The sequence below is a fragment of the Phalacrocorax aristotelis genome, chromosome 8 (genome assembly GCF_949628215.1).
Source record: "Phalacrocorax aristotelis chromosome 8, bGulAri2.1, whole genome shotgun sequence".
Classification (NCBI taxonomy): domain Eukaryota; kingdom Metazoa; phylum Chordata; class Aves; order Suliformes; family Phalacrocoracidae; genus Phalacrocorax; species Phalacrocorax aristotelis.
Window position 1 is genome coordinate 34991141 of NC_134283.1, and position 14984 is coordinate 35006124.

General features: G+C 49.4%; 1 protein-coding gene across 2 annotated transcripts; it reads right to left on the minus strand.

Moving 5' to 3' along the window:
- Positions 1-608: 608 nt before the first annotated feature.
- Positions 609-14317, minus strand: STC2 (stanniocalcin 2). 2 transcript variants are annotated; one of them, XM_075102448.1, is made up of 4 exons: positions 14213-14317; positions 10705-10847; positions 7913-8124; positions 609-4264 (listed from the first exon to the last, which is right to left on the minus strand). In XM_075102448.1, the coding sequence occupies exons 1-4, from the start codon at positions 14301-14303 to the stop codon at positions 3871-3873; spliced, it is 840 nt and encodes a 279-aa protein (XP_074958549.1). In that variant the 5' UTR covers positions 14304-14317; the 3' UTR covers positions 609-3870. The 2 variants fall into 2 exon arrangements, with proteins under 2 accessions (XP_074958549.1, XP_074958548.1); XM_075102447.1 differs by lacking the exon at positions 14213-14317 and adding an exon at positions 13048-13446.
- Between the last annotated feature and the right edge of the window lie 667 nt (positions 14318-14984).

Sequence of the window (14984 nt, forward strand, 5' to 3'; positions counted from 1 at the left end):
GGCGCTACTGCCACCTCCCAAGGGGATTTTGTAAACCAAGATCCTCCGGGCGGTGAGAAAAGGAAACCGGTAAGCATCTGCATCCCCCTACTGCCTTCTGAACCTGAATACAAATTTAAAGCAGATGAGGTGGCTCTGACACACTGCAGTGAACCCAATCCCCAGATCCTGATAATGAAAAAACCTCCCAAAACGCAGAGGCAACTGTCCGAGCTTGGGAAGGACAGGGGCTTCTGGTCCCCATGTTTTTCATCCTCTGGTTTGTTCTGCGTCCTCCCTCTCTGCCCTCAAACCAAGCTGCCAGGTCCCAGCTAAGCAGCCAACAAGGTCTCCCTCCCCCAGGGGAATGACACACTGGTGACAAGGTCTCTGCCCCTGCACCGGCTCTCCCCAGTGTACAGAGAGGAAGGGCTGGCTCCGTCCCTGCGTCCTGCCCCAGCCAGGGCACCTCTACCGCTGCCTGGCTGGCACAAGGGATGGGCTCTGGCAGGATGAGCAGACAGATTACCTCTGCCCCCCTCGGCTGAAGCTGCTGGCCCTGCTTCAGAGGGCTTTTCTTACCCCTTATCGCAGCAGCTGAAATTCCAGCTAGACAAAACCCAGCCACAGACGTATTCAAAACATTTATTAGTGTTTAAGGAAAATAATAGTGTGAAAGGTACAGAGCTTTGTCTAAAGCCGTATGCATCTTCTTTTTTACAAGCTTATTTGGCTGCAAATTCTACATGAGATAAAACTAGTACTCCCAGAGATTTGGAATTAAGGACAGTTTGGGTTTTTTTTCCCTTTTTTTTTTTTCCTTTTAGTTCAGCACTTTAAGTTAGGACAGCATTTTCCAGGGTTTACTGCTATCTTTTTCCAGTAGGCGTTTTGTTTCTCCCAGTATTTTCATTCCAGAACAAGGCTCATTCCAGATGTAATGAGTAAAGGAAACATTCATACCTTGGCTTTTAAGCTAAACCTCCTTCATGAACAGCAAGTTCATAAGGAATGTTAATTAAAGCATCATACAGTATCTAAATGGACATTTTTTTTCTCTTTTATAAAGAATTAAGGCTATGTAGATGTCACAATAAAGTAATCTCAGGTAAAACGCACCCTATTTGTTAGATATGAAAGAAGGTTTAACAATAAATAAATGATTTATGCTGTCAATAACATTATGGAACTGTATAAAACTATATTTACGCAGCTTTAAACATAAAAAAACCCCATACTAGTGGCATGAATATATACAACACAGGTCATAACATACGTTTAAATTATCATAGCCAGCAGTGTTCTTTTTTTAAATGGAGACACTATAATAAATAGAAATGTTAAATATTTACAATAATAGCATATGTGGAATCAGTAGATGAACACATAAAATCTTCACACACAGAGGAAAAAAAAAGTTATGCCTTATACAAAAATCCCTCCCACCCACAGCTTGCCCTACCTCCCCCCTCAAATTTTCATCGACTAAACAAGGGGAACATACAGTTTTCCCCACAGAATGAATGAATACAAGTAAAACTGTATGTATGCTGAGGTGGTATGTTGACTGAGACATTCAAGGATGTAGAACTATATGTTTGGTTCCCGTTGATGAATCAGACCTCTAATGAGAGAGGGATCTTATTTTAGTTCAATGCGAGAACATGATGTTGGTAGTGAGTTGCTGTTTCTGTTTTGCTTTTTTTTTTTTTTTTTGCTAAAACACTTGGATTGTCTTTTTGGTTTGAGCTTGTTCTTCATCGTGGCTATATGCCACCGAGGGGGAGAGGACGCTCACAGGAAACCCATGGAGGCACGCTAGAAACCCACTTATGGTATCACCAGCAGCCACTTAGTTTCTGGAGCAGAGGAGCTGGCCATCAGAGGCAGGCCCAATCCAACCTTGGCAAGCTCCTCCGTGGGACAGCCTGGGTGCCCCATCCGTGGGAGAGCTGTACTACAACCCAACGGGGCAGCACGCATTCTCGCTGCCCGGAGCTCCACTCCTCAGGTCAGCATAGTCTTCGCCGCTATAGTACCTGGCCTGATCCCACGTCTTCCCAATTAAGTCGAATGACAATTTTGTCACAGAACTTAGCTAAAATCAGGCAGGATCAAGGTCACATCCTTAAACAAAGACCTGGTGATCACACAGAGACACACCTTTTTGACTTAATGGTCCTCTCTTGCTTCCTACGTGGCTTCTATTAAAAGCAATGCCTATAACTTCTGCGGGTGGATACATGCATTAAACCCTGAATATAGCTATTAGAAGCTGTGTTCACTTAGCAGTAACTAAAATCTGAGTTGGAAATTGTAGCCAAATTCCAACACCCTCTACTGTTTATACAGCTCCTTCCCACCATGCGACAAGACGTACGTTAGTTCACTGGGTACGTTCTGTCTCTACTGAACTGCCTTCCTGCCCCCACAGTTTTCTTCCCAAACTTTCTAAATCTAAACGAGAAGGCTCAAATCCCTGGTGTGATTCCCACTTTCTTAGAAAGCTCACATTTTCTCTAGAGGAAGCTGAAGACCTCACCCTTCTGTCCTCATGGATGCTGTAACCTCAATTTCCAGTACAATATCTGGGGATATAGGATTGCAGATCTGCAACCTGAGAATTACAATTGCATAGGGGGTAGGAGAGATGTGTCCAAACACCTCACTCACACTTAAAACTGCTTAGAGACAATAAGCTCTTGACACTTGTCATCTTTAGTGACTTGTTCTGCAGAGATTGGTGGTCGTTATCTGCATGATGATTGAAAAAAACCCAAATCAACCCCCTCTCCTTATCTTTGGCATTTGGATAAACCACAGCTGATAGGCAGGTTAGAGTGGGGCTCCACATCCCAGCAAACCACACCATGCTACTGCTAAGGAGAGACAGATTTCTGACGGGCCCTCCAAGCAGCCCTACAGACTAAGTATATGGGATCCTTTGCTGTCTGAGCCTACACCCGTCCTTTTAAGCTTGGGCTGTCCGTAAGGGTGGGGGACCTGTATCACTGAGTGGGTAGGTGTAAGCAGAGCATACGCACAGGGTTTTTAGAGGTCCACAAGCATACCCTTGGGGGTCCTCCATACTGTGCAAGTCTTAACAGTCACATTGCCTTGTCTGGAAGCTGACTTACTTGCCTTCGATATGCTGAAGTGACTGGATTAGCAAGTGTCAAGTTATGCAGTGGTTAAAAAAAAAAAAACGGGGCACTTAAACTAAGCAGCATCACCCAGACGGGAACAATGGCTCAGAAGTTAATTAAGAGAAAGCAGTGGAGCTCCAGACCACACGGTTCCTGTGCAAGAGATGGGGTAGCTATTTCATTAGACAGCGGCACATAGAGAGCCTTGAGCTCTTGCATTCCCAGCCACAGGCAGAAACCAAATCCCCCTGGAATTCAGCCATCTGCTATAAGGCTGCGCCCTAAACCTTTAGAGGTGCTAAGCCACAAGCGGCCACATGCAATCTGGCAGAGCCCTCTTGGAACCTTCTCCCCAGCCAAGGGGTCCAAATTTAAAAAACCAAAACAACCCAACAAAAACCCACAAAACCACAAACCCCCAAAACAACCCAACCCCCAAACAATATCCTAAATTTCAGGTGATGTCCATTTCATAAAAAAGGGGAAAGAATTTAGTCGGAGACATTTTGCCATGTTTGGTGGCTGCTCAAGTGTCGAGTTTGCTGGATCAATAACCCATTGCCACTGCTCTCCCTTTGCTACTATATACACTGTTGCTGAGGTCCATATATATCTTGCAATGCCCTGTGCTTGACCTCTGAATGGGAAATGCTTTGGAATGTCCGTAGACAGGAAGATGGGACTCAACGGAGGAGGTTTCCAGTGGAGGGGGAGGATGGGGGGAACAGGGAGTTGGTGCCTTTTTTCACCTCCGGATGTCAGAGAAGTCGGACAGTTCTTCTGCCCGGTCCATTATCCCATGTGCCCCTTTGGGACCGTGGCCCCCAGCTTTCACCCGGGCATTGGTATTCAAGTGGCCCTTAGTACCTCTCTCTCCCTTAGATGCTCGCAAGCTTTCCCTAGGGTCGGAGTCGGAGTGGGCCAGCATGTCCCCACGGCCAGCAGCAGCTTTGCTGGCTTCAGCCGGCTTCTTCTCGGGACCCAGGATGGTGTCACTGTGCACAGACGAGGTGCAGAAGCTCAAGATGGAGCAGAGACTTCCCCAGTTCTGTTCACACTGGGCCTGGACGCTTCTTGTTATTGCCTTTTTCACCTCCTCGCCACAGGTGAGCAGGATATTCACTAGGTCAACGTATGGCCTGGAGGCAAAGGAAACAGAGAGTCAAAAATATATAGAGGGTTATTTATCAGTAAACAAGCATAATGGCCTCTCTGCCTTACCCCCTTCGTGCACAGCACAGTTCAGTACTGTTAGCCCCCTGCTACGCAATGACTCAGCAGCCTTGCAGACCAATTCTGCCCCACATGTTTATTATGCAATATTATATTCTAATCAGCAATATCGCTGTAAGAAATGCACATGATGACATCCTGTCAAACAAAGCTTCACTCAAATGCTGGATCTGTCTTGATTACTCCCCCACCAGAGATACTCTGGGATAACTGTAATGTCCACCAGAGGAATATATGAGGTCTACATGCTTGGCAAGTAGGGCTGTCAAATGGAAGAACTGCTATCTCACATCTTCAGCCTCTCTCTCTTTCCATGCCCCTTCATCTTTATTAGTCAGGATACACAACAAAGGAAACCTGCTTGTGTCCAGAGCCATTGACTTGATCAAACAGCTCGATATCTCCAGGTGAATGGTGGGTACAGAGCATACACTGATGACTAGTCTGCAAGAGGGAGGCATTTCCTGACCTCTGAAGAGTAACAGATACTCAACTAGAGGTTCACTGGCTTTTCCTCATCATCTTTAGCTCTCCCTGAAGAACCAGGTGTTGATCTCCACCACAAGTAAGATGCTATCTGGACTCAGGATCTGACTGCACTGAGCTCAGACACATGGAAATCCACTTCGGTGGCACAGTTTCTTCCCACACCAAGGTTTTGGCTTTTTTTTTTTCTTAATTTCCTCACAGAGTTGAGTACAACTTTCAGTATATACCTTTTCCCAGCCAAACAAGGACCCCAAATGAGCCATGGCCAAATACTGTTTCTGCTTCCCACCCGTCCCTCTGTGTCCCCCACGCAACGCAGCCCGAGTGCAGGCACTTCAGCTTCCTCAGCCACAGGTCACTGAGTGCAGCAATTTAAAAATAGTTGCAGTCGCAAGTTTTGTGGGTGAATATTGATGTTGTCTATTGACACAACCGCTTAGCTGCTAGCGGGCCCAGAAGGATGTGCTTAAAATCATCCACAATAGGACCCATCACAGTGCAAGTGAAGAACTGCCTGGAGTCAGCAGTCATGGTTGTATGGGGTGCTGGGGGTGCACCTTCTGGGCACATCTGGTGGCTGTGGACAAATCTAAATCTCTTCCCGTGAACTAAGTCAGAAGAGATGAGGAAAACCAACAGATTATAATCAGTGTCTGACACTACTCTGATTTTACTTTGCCCAACTGCTTAAACTCATTTTGAATGACTAATCTGGAGAGCCACTATTCCCCTATCTCAAAATATTTCCCATGTTTGGATTATTTCTGCCATTTAAAAAAACATTACTTGGAATGCAGCAGCAACTGATCTGCCAGGGCCTGTCACCACTTCCACCATAGCATATCAGCCTGACCCCCACCCCACCGCAGCTGACTCAGGAGGAGACTTCACCGCCCTGACTGCGTTTCTCAACACTCATCGGGAGAAAACAGCCAGAATAAAATAGTCAGAGAACAAGTCTGAGAGCTGCCACTTGCTTCTCTGCTCTTAGTTTTTGTTTTAAACATAAAATAGAAGATGAGAGAGAACTGAGCACATCGCATTAAAAAAAAAAAAAAGAAACCCAAATGAAATCAGTTGTTGAAATTGGGCATAACCTTTACAAAAATCTTTGTATGAAAAACGTTGCTGGTATGACTAAAAAGTGGCTCAGCTGCCAAATATTTCAGGTATTCAGCGTCTGCCAGAGCCCTGTGGATTAATACTGGCCCATTTCTCCTTCTGTGTTTTACTTTCTGCATTTCAGCTGGCCTGACCATAGTACCTGAACTGAGCACAAGGCTGCAAGTCAGCAGACGTGATTTTATTTCCAGCTCTGCCACACTTGCCTATTGATCTTGAACAAGTTCCTTAGTTCAAAAGCTTCAGAGATGGCCTCTAAATTTAGGGGAGGGGAGGAGGCTGGCTCGCTTCTATTTGGGGAGTCCCGCATAGGAAAGCTAAGCTCCAACTCCGTGAGATGCTGAAAATGAAGTGTAGGAAGCTCTAAATGAGATCATGCAAATTATAGGTGTTCAGCTGAATGATCCGTCTCTTCTCAAACCGAGAACCCCCCAGTTAAGCTCCCCAGAAATAAGCAGCTGCCTTTGAGCATTCTTGCTTTAGCCTGTTTGTAAAACAAGGATAACTTCTCTTTGGACAGGCCTTTGACTTTCATAGTTCTTCTCATCTCCAAATGTTGGGGGTGTGTGTGTTTAACTGGTACCAAGTACCTGATTTATAGCCTACTAATACAGCCTGAGCAGTGCCCACAGAGAGGTGCTGCTGTGCAGGATGGAGCCCCGCTTCCCCTCTCCCCCAGGCAAGTGGGATGCTGCCCTTCTCCCTGGGCACAGACAGCAGCCCTGGCAAGGCCCAGATCTGCCAGCAGCGATGCCTTTGATCCCACCTTCAGGAATGCCCACAGAAAGGGCCTTGCTTTCAGGCCACTATGTTCAGCTTGTACAAACCACAGCAAACAATTCTGAATTTGAGAGTAAACTGGCATCAAAATATCTCTCTGCAACTGCAGCTTAAGTATTAGGGGGATGGTTTTCAACAGAAAGTAAGGGAATTGGGGCACAGCTCCTATGAAGACCAATGAAAATGCAAGGCTAAAAGTCCAGAAGAAATGATTCTGTAAAAAAAAAAAAAACAGAAAAAGAGAAAAAAAAAAAAGAAAAGAAGTATGTCATGATCGCTGGGATTTGGGGTTTCTGTGCTAATATCTGCTAGGGATAAGAAGGCACAGAGGCGTGGTAGGAAGATGCTCTAAGGTAAGCCTGCTGCCAGGCTGTGGCTCAGCCTTCTTGTTTGGGAGTGAGACGTTCACCTGCAAGAAAAACGGGCTCTGATTTTTGCATCTGTGCACAAAGAGTTGGTACAAACAGCTTGTGCCTGCTTTGTTGCTGTCATGTAGCAGCTTTGATCAATTCCAAATAGGACTTGTGCCTGCCATTCCTCAGAGGGCAGCTGTGTTCCCAGTCAGAGGGATGAACTCCTGAAAAATCTGACTGTGCCTTCATTTTGTACACTTCCATGTTTTATTAAAAAGCATCTGAGATTAATAAGGAATAAGATGAATGGGAGATTACCTGGGGGACTGCAGCTCTTTCAGGGACAATTAACTGCAAGACACTTGAAAGTATGTATTTAAAGAAGAAATTATGATCTTACTGACAACTTTGCATAGACCTTCTTCCCAGTTCTCCTCTAGCTGTCATCTTTGACAAGATACTGGGGTCCAGAATGGTGCCTTTGAGCTCAGAAACCACAGAGACATTGTGAGATGCCTCTGGAAACAGCAGACACTGACACTGTATTTGCTAAAGAACCAGACAGCCAGATCCAACTTTGACCCATTTCATTCCCTTCCACAGTCATATCTAGGACTTCGTAAACAAACTAGTCTTCAAGGGCCCCTATGAAGAAAGCATTACCTTGGTCTGGTACATGGGGAAAACAAGACATGCTTAAGGCCAGAAGGAGGTGAAACAGCTCTTGGGCAGATGCACAGCCCGTTGGCACCATTGTGCCCCTGAAAGGAGCTCCCATGCCTCTGACTGCACTAGCACAGAGGCACTTACTCATGCTGCAGCAGGTCTTTGAAGTGAATCATCTCCACAATGACCTGGACGTTCTCCTTGGCAGCGGAGCAGAGGTCATGCTTCAGGTAGCACTCCCGCTGTAACTGGAACACCATCTCTTTAATGGCAGGGCACTTACGGCTGATGCAGCTGAATTTATGCCTCAAGGCATGAGCCTTACACTTCAGAGCGTCTTTAATGAAGGATTTTCCCTGAGAAGAAAAGAAATGGAGTAGGTCTGTATTTTTGTCCATTAAGCACAGCAGCTGATTTATGCCCAGCTAGCTGCTCCTCTGCAGGACAACGCCAAGGGTTATTAGATTGCTAAGGGTACCACTTAATGGCTTTTCCCCCTCTTCTTTTTGTTTCTCTGCCCTTAAAGATCATGCCAAGTTACCTGGCCTTGCTATTCCAGTGGAGCTGAACACACAGGGCTTCCTCACTGGTCTTTTTAGGTTTCCTCTGACCCAACAACTGAATGCTCAACAAGGGAAAGGGCAAAAGTAAGCACCTTGAAGTAATTCAATGCTTGAGTTACTGGCTTTGTTAGCTTCTGGGGTGTCAGCACAGCAGGCTCACACAAAGGAGAGGGCATCCTGCCATGGCTGAGGTCTCCAGGACCACAGGCAGATACCCATTCAGTAACTGCAAATTAGGTTTTCTTAATTTTAAAATTAGTTTGCAAACCCATAGACAAGTATGCACCATCTATATGCACATGCCCCATTCCCCATCTGCCAGTATTTTTGCTACTACCACTTCCTAAGAGAGGGACTCAGATCAGCAGCGATAACCCAACAGTGTCTTGATGTCTGTTTGCTACAAGGAGTTCTAAGTGAGATTAAAAAAAAAATAATCAAGAAACTAAAAAAGTAAGTTGCAGGAAAGCTGCTTTAGCAGCATCTCTTTAACCACTGTTGTGACGCCTTCATTCAATTGTGCAGTGACCATCTAAACCACGTCTTCCTTTTCTCTCTTTGCTATCTGATACTATAGCTGCCATACACAGTGAATCTGTCGCAGTCCCACAGCTCTGCTCAGACTCTGTACTTTGCTGAGCAATAGGTGTGTGGAAGCCTCCTGCACTCCCTGCATCTCTTCATTAGCTTCAGATTATCTTACACAAGTGCTTCATGAAGACCAAATTCTTGTTAGCCTTTATCCGAAGAGTACACTGGCACAGCTTCGCTAACATTAACTACGATTCACCCAGACCTGCAAGCAGATTTTGTCCCCAAATTGTTTCAAGACAAGATTATTTCAAGCCAGAAACATTTCTTGCTGATCAAAGAACTGCTTCAGTCATCACCCCCTGCTATTTCCTATACCGAAGGCACTTACTTGCCCTTCCCTTCAGTAATAAACATGCACAGCACATTAGGCAAATAAGGAGAGAAAAGAAAATTCTTATGCAAACCAAACCTGACATCAGGTTTCAGAGGGAAGGAGAGCAGAAAGCAGACAACAGAAAATGGCCAATGCTAGTCTTGTCATTTAATGCAGCTTGAAATAACTGTAGATGATACAGAGATAAGCCATGAAAAGCTATGTCATAGCAAAGGCTAAAGTCACCTCTATATTAAATAAAGCTCCAGGGGTTTGATACTTCTATACTGCAATGGAGACAGCCTGGATGGGAAGTGGGCTGTATTTGATCAGCAATATCTGGGGATCCTGGGGAATAGGCTCAGCCTTCGTAGGCACGTTTCCCTCCCCTCCCAACAGGGCTTACTTTTTTGGTCAACTTAGTTCACTGACAGAATATTGTGCAAAAATAAAGGAGCATTTTCTGGAAGCCACTTGGAAATTAAGTTGAAGGTTTTCAGATACCCACAGAAGAGACAATTCCTGTTTTAATGGCTAGCCAGACCCTTTGTATGTCCTTAAGAATCGGAGCCTAAAACTCCAGCACTTCAAAAGTGTCTCCTACTGGGTGGTCCCACCATCCCTCATGGAACAGGCTGAATCCTAAAGACAGCTCTACTTTATACCACGCTTTTAACAGTGCCATGAGGCTGGTGCTTTTAGTCAAGTTATACTGTAAACTGCATGGTCAAGCCAAATGCCGCTGGCCCGTCGTAATGTTCTCTTCCCTCCACACTGAAATGGGAGAGTAGGTTTACAAGACATAATAACAGGATGTCTCAATGATGCATAAATGGTCTGGGGAGAAAATGAAGGAGACAAACTTAATACCGCATACCATGTAAGTAATGCATTTTAACATCAGTGCTTGATCCAAACACTTATTTGAATACAGCAGCTTTAGGAGGTTGCCTGTACTGGTTGTGTGCAGGTCTTGAGAACCAACTTTAATAATTGCACACTGGGAAATATTTCGATAAGTCTAAATGAATTGGATGCTCAAGTTGCATTTCAGAATCAACTTTGAACAAACATGGTGTAAAAGCTTAAGCCGCTTAGTGTTTCTGAAAACCACGTTCAGCTACATTAGAGTTCCAATTTAGTTATTTATTACATATTAGTTATTTAGTACAGGAGGAGAAAGTGAGAAAGGCAGCTGTAGCTAGAGAGAGCCTGCCTCCTGGGTTGGGTGCACACCACTGCTCTGTTACTGTTCTTGGGTCTTGATTCTGGGCCCTTCAACAGAAAAATTCTTATTGAAGCTAACGTGCAAAATTATTATAACTTGCACGTTATTATTATAATGTGCAAAAGCAGATTTGCTCTGTAATGGTAACCTTTTTCCCCAAAGATGCGTTGAAGAACTAAAATACATGCCACATGTATATTGGAAGCAAGCAGATACATAGGACATTTCACTGTATTACCTGGGCATCAAATTTTCCAGCGTTGTGCAGGAATGTCATGCAGATCTCGTGTAAGCCTCGGATCTCGCAAGAATTGTTTTCAAAGCATTCAAACACTCCACATCCCACATCGCCAGCATTAACCAGGCAGTGCTGGATTTCAGCTAAAATGAGCATTGATTACAGTTAATTTGAAGAACTGTTCATAGAAGCTGGTGGTGGATAGAGAGGGGAGGGAAAGAGTTATTTTGCTAACATCATCAGTTCAAAAGAAAAAACATGTGACAACAGTTATTGTACCCACAGCATGCCCGCTTTTTGCGGAAATTAGGCCAAAACTTGGGTGTATTATGTATGAAAGTGATATCCAAGAAGTAAATGCCAAATCCACTATGCTTACGTCAAGCTCTTTCACTTGAGAACTGTCTAATGCTTTTGCATTCCTCAGAAGCAAAGGACAGGCATGGTTTTTGCTGGCTGACTTGTACGAAGTCCCCCATCCAATTCACATACCAAATTGCGAAGCCCAGGACCTAGCCAGCTAAAATGTCTCATTGCTGGTACTTTGAGCTAGTTTTTGGTGATTTAGCATGATGTTTTTTACAGACCACTGGGTTTCCCGTCGTGATTTCTATGAAGTTAATGGCAAACTCCCACTGATAAATACAGTCCTTTGCACTGTGCTGCATAAGGCTGCAACTATGTCCTCACCTGTGCAGAAATAAGTTGGGTTTTTTTAAAATTATATATGTAGTACATAAAATAGATCTACTGGAGCTAGCTGTTACATACATGTTTTTTCTGCCCTTTCAGATGTTATGTAATACTGTAAAAAATGCTGTCTAATACTCACTTACCAAAAACACCCCAAAAATCTAATTCTTAACAAGACAGCTTCTGGTCCTTTTAAAAAAAAATGGATACGGTAGTACTGCCAGAGGGAAGGTGTTTGCTGAAAAAGCCTGGGGATAAAGTTAAACAGGGGCAGCTTTTAGACCAGAACTGAGGATGCTAAGAATTCCTGTACGCTGTGCCCTAGTGGTACCTTTAATTAAAGCTCGCCCTTGGGAGCCAGCCTAATCCCCCTCTGAACCGCAGCACGTTTCAGACATCCCCAGCCTCCCCCTTTGCCATGCGGTCCATTTGCAAGTCTTTACAGCAAGTTTCGGTCTAATTTCAGCCCGCTGCAAGGCAGAGAGAGGAGCCGGGGATGTAAATGCGGAGTCTGACGGAGTTCACATGAACGCCCCCCAGCTCAAAGCCAAATCACTGCTGCTGCCTTCCCCCCCCCCCCGCCCCCCTCTACCTGCCCCGAAGAGCTTCTGGGGGTGGGACAGGGGAGCCCCGGGGTCGGCTCCTGGGATTGTCTCAGCCAGACGCGAAAAGCTGCGCAAACACACACGGACCGGGTGGGGAGGCGGGGCGGGGGGGGGGGGGGGAGCGGAATGGAGCTCTTTGTGGAGCGCTGCAGAGCGCGGAGCTGGGCTTTTTTGGGGCCGGGAGCTCAGCTGTAGTGCTTGTGTTGGCATCCGGATGCAAACCCTTTGCCGGATCACATGTCCTGGCTCCAGCGTGCTGAGAACTGCACAGTGCCGTGATTCACATGTGGCAGTCCCTAATGGGCATTCGTGCATTCCTGCTCGTGTGTGTTTAAACACGTCTCGCAGCACGGAGAGTGTTAAAAAAAAAAAAAAAAGGAAAAAAAGGAGAAAGTGGGGGGAGGGGGGAAGGGAAGCGTCTGGATCCCGCGCTCTCTTTGCACGGCTGGGAAGCGATCCAGCAAAGTGCACGCCTCAGCTCTCTCTTTCTAGGCAGATAATACCCGGGGGAGGGAGCGCAGGGGGCGGGAGAGGAGGAGAGAAACCCCCGGTCCGTTGCATCATTGCACGGCTCCCTACGAAGGGGGCAAAACTCCCGGCGCTCCCAGCCGCTCCCCCGTCCCCCCACCCCACCCCTCGACCCGGTTTCAAACGCTGCGCTGAGAAACTTTCTCCTGGCGAGCTCCAGCCCAGCAACCCCGCGGCCGGCAGCATCCCCCGGGCCGGGGCGGGCCGGGGCTCCCCGCCCCGCTCCCCGCCGCTCGACACCCACTTTGTGCCCGGCGCGGCTGCAGAGGCGCTTCGCCCGGAGCGCTGCCGCGGCTGTTGCAAGGGCAACACGTGCTTGGCAAAGCTGGGCTTTAAAGGTAATTAGGAGCGAGCTCTTATTTCCTCTGATGATTTATGCCTGACAGTCGGACACCGAAATAAAACGCCTCTCAGAACTCAACACGGTTATTCCCCCGGCGCTCCAGAAGCGGCGAGGGGGGGGCACACACGCACACACAGACACACACCACCTTTGCGCCCCCCGCCTCCGCCGTACCTGTGTTCTGCAGGGACAGGCGCCCCTTCTGCTGCGGGGTCCTGTCCTGCGGCCCCTCGGGCGGGTGGGTGGCCTCAGTGCCCGCCGCCGCCCGGGCGCTGGCGAGCAGCAGGGCCACCAGGGCCAGCAGCTTGCCGCGGAGCTCCGCGCACATGGTCACGCCTTCCCCCCGCCGCCGCCGCCGCCGCGTCCTCCCCCGCGGGGTGCCGCACCCGGGCCCAGCGCGCTCCTCGCCGCGGCCCCGCGAACCGCATGTGCCCGGCGCGGCGACGAGCAAGCGCGGAGTGGCGGCAGCGGCGCCGGAGGGTGCCTCAAATATCCCCGCCGAGCCCCGGTGTCACTCGCATGAGGGAGCCGAGCAGGTGTCGCTCCGCGCCGCGGCCAATGGCAGCCGCCGCCCCGCTCCGACCGCCCGCCGGGGGCCGGCCCTGCCCCGCCGGCAGGTTGCGGCCTCCCGCCTCCCCCGGCTCCCCCCCGCCTCCCCGGCCCCCCCCCCCCAGCACCGCGCCGCGGGGGGTGGGCGTGCGGGGGGCAGCGGCTGCACCCCCCGGTGGCGGACACGGGGGGAGGGGGGGGGCGGGACGGTGCCTCCCCTCGGCGGTGTGGTCGGAGGGGGGGGGGGGGAAAGAAAGAAAAAAAAAGGTGGAAAAGCGGGGTTTTGACAAGCGAACTGCCTCGGAGGGAGGGAGGCAGGACCCAGCGGCTGGGCCCCCCCGCAGCTGCGGGGCTGCGAAGGCAACTTCGAGCCGCTCCGGGCGCCGCCGCTGCCCTCGCGGGGAGCAGCGGGGCGGTGCGGGGAGCAGTGCGGGGAGCAGGGCGAGGGCCAGCGGGGAGCAGTGCAGGGCGGGGAGGAGCGGCGCGATGCGGGGAGCAGTGCGGGGGGCAGCGGGGCAGTGCGGGGAGCAGTGCGGGTGCCCGTGCCCGGAGCCGGCTGCCCGCACCGGCCGTCCTGCGGCACTGACGCCTCACTGCAAGACTTGGTGAAAAAGGAAAAAACCAAAATCCCTCTCCGAAGCAGCTATAGCACTTTCTTGGAAATCCTCCGCTTCCGCTCTCCTACCCCCCCCCCCCTTTTTTTTTTTCCTCCCCGGGATTTTGTACCCTGCGAGTTCCCAGGTCATTTGGGGCAAATCCATCACCTGGGGTGGGAGGGGGGACGTGGTACCTGAGCGCGAACCCTGACGGGTGAGCAGTGCCGGCGCTGCCTTCCGTGACCACCCCCCACCCCGCCCCGCCGCCATCCGGGGGGAGAGCATCACCCTGGCAAGGCTCCCCCTCTGGCTGCTCCCTTCTGGCCGGTAGCTGGAGCGGGGCGGTGGAGGGGGGGTGTAGGAAAATCTCTAGCAGGTGATGAGAAGCGCCGCGCTCGCTGGGGAGGGGGCGTGCGTATCCCCCCTTGCCCTGCCGTAATGCACATCAGATGTTTCATCAGACCCCGCAGGCCCCATGCGGCTCCTGCCTCCCCCAGCAGCCCCCCAGCCCCCGGAGCGCGCTGTGCTGGGCCGGGGGCGGGGGACCCGCCGGGGGGGTGGGGGGGCACAGCCAGGAATGTCTCCAGCTGCTGCTGCCGACCGGTTCCTCACAGCTGTCAAAATGCTCTTGAGGAAATCCACTCACACCTCCCCGAGCAAGGGTCTCCTCGGCGGGACGTGACACCGCGCTGCAGGACCATGGCTCCACAGCTATGCACCAGCAGACTCGTTTTGACACCCCCCTTGCAGCCCCCGAGGCATCGCCGCCGCCTCTGCTCGTCTGGGCCCTCCCTGGTTTTGTCCCAGGCCAGGTTTGTTTGCTGGGTCTGAGCGGTGCAAAGTTTGTTTATCGTTCTTTAGGGTTTGACTTCGAAACATCTTTTTAAGATTGAAATTCTCAACGGTGGTGCCGAGCTCATGTGGAAACTCCCTTTTACCAATATGCTGCTGCCTTGTAAACTGCAA

Coding starts and splice junctions, on each gene's coding strand:
- STC2 (XM_075102447.1), bottom strand. CDS start 13,201: ATGTGCGCGGAGCTCCGCGGCAAGCTGCTGGCCCTGGTGGCCCTGCTG. Junction 10,848..13,047: donor CCTGTCCCTGCAGAACACAG/GTACGGCGGAGG, acceptor TGCTCATTTTAG/CTGAAATCCAGCACTGCCTG. Junction 8,125..10,704: donor CTGGAAAATTTGATGCCCAG/GTAATACAGTGA, acceptor TTTTCTTCTCAG/GGAAAATCCTTCATTAAAGA.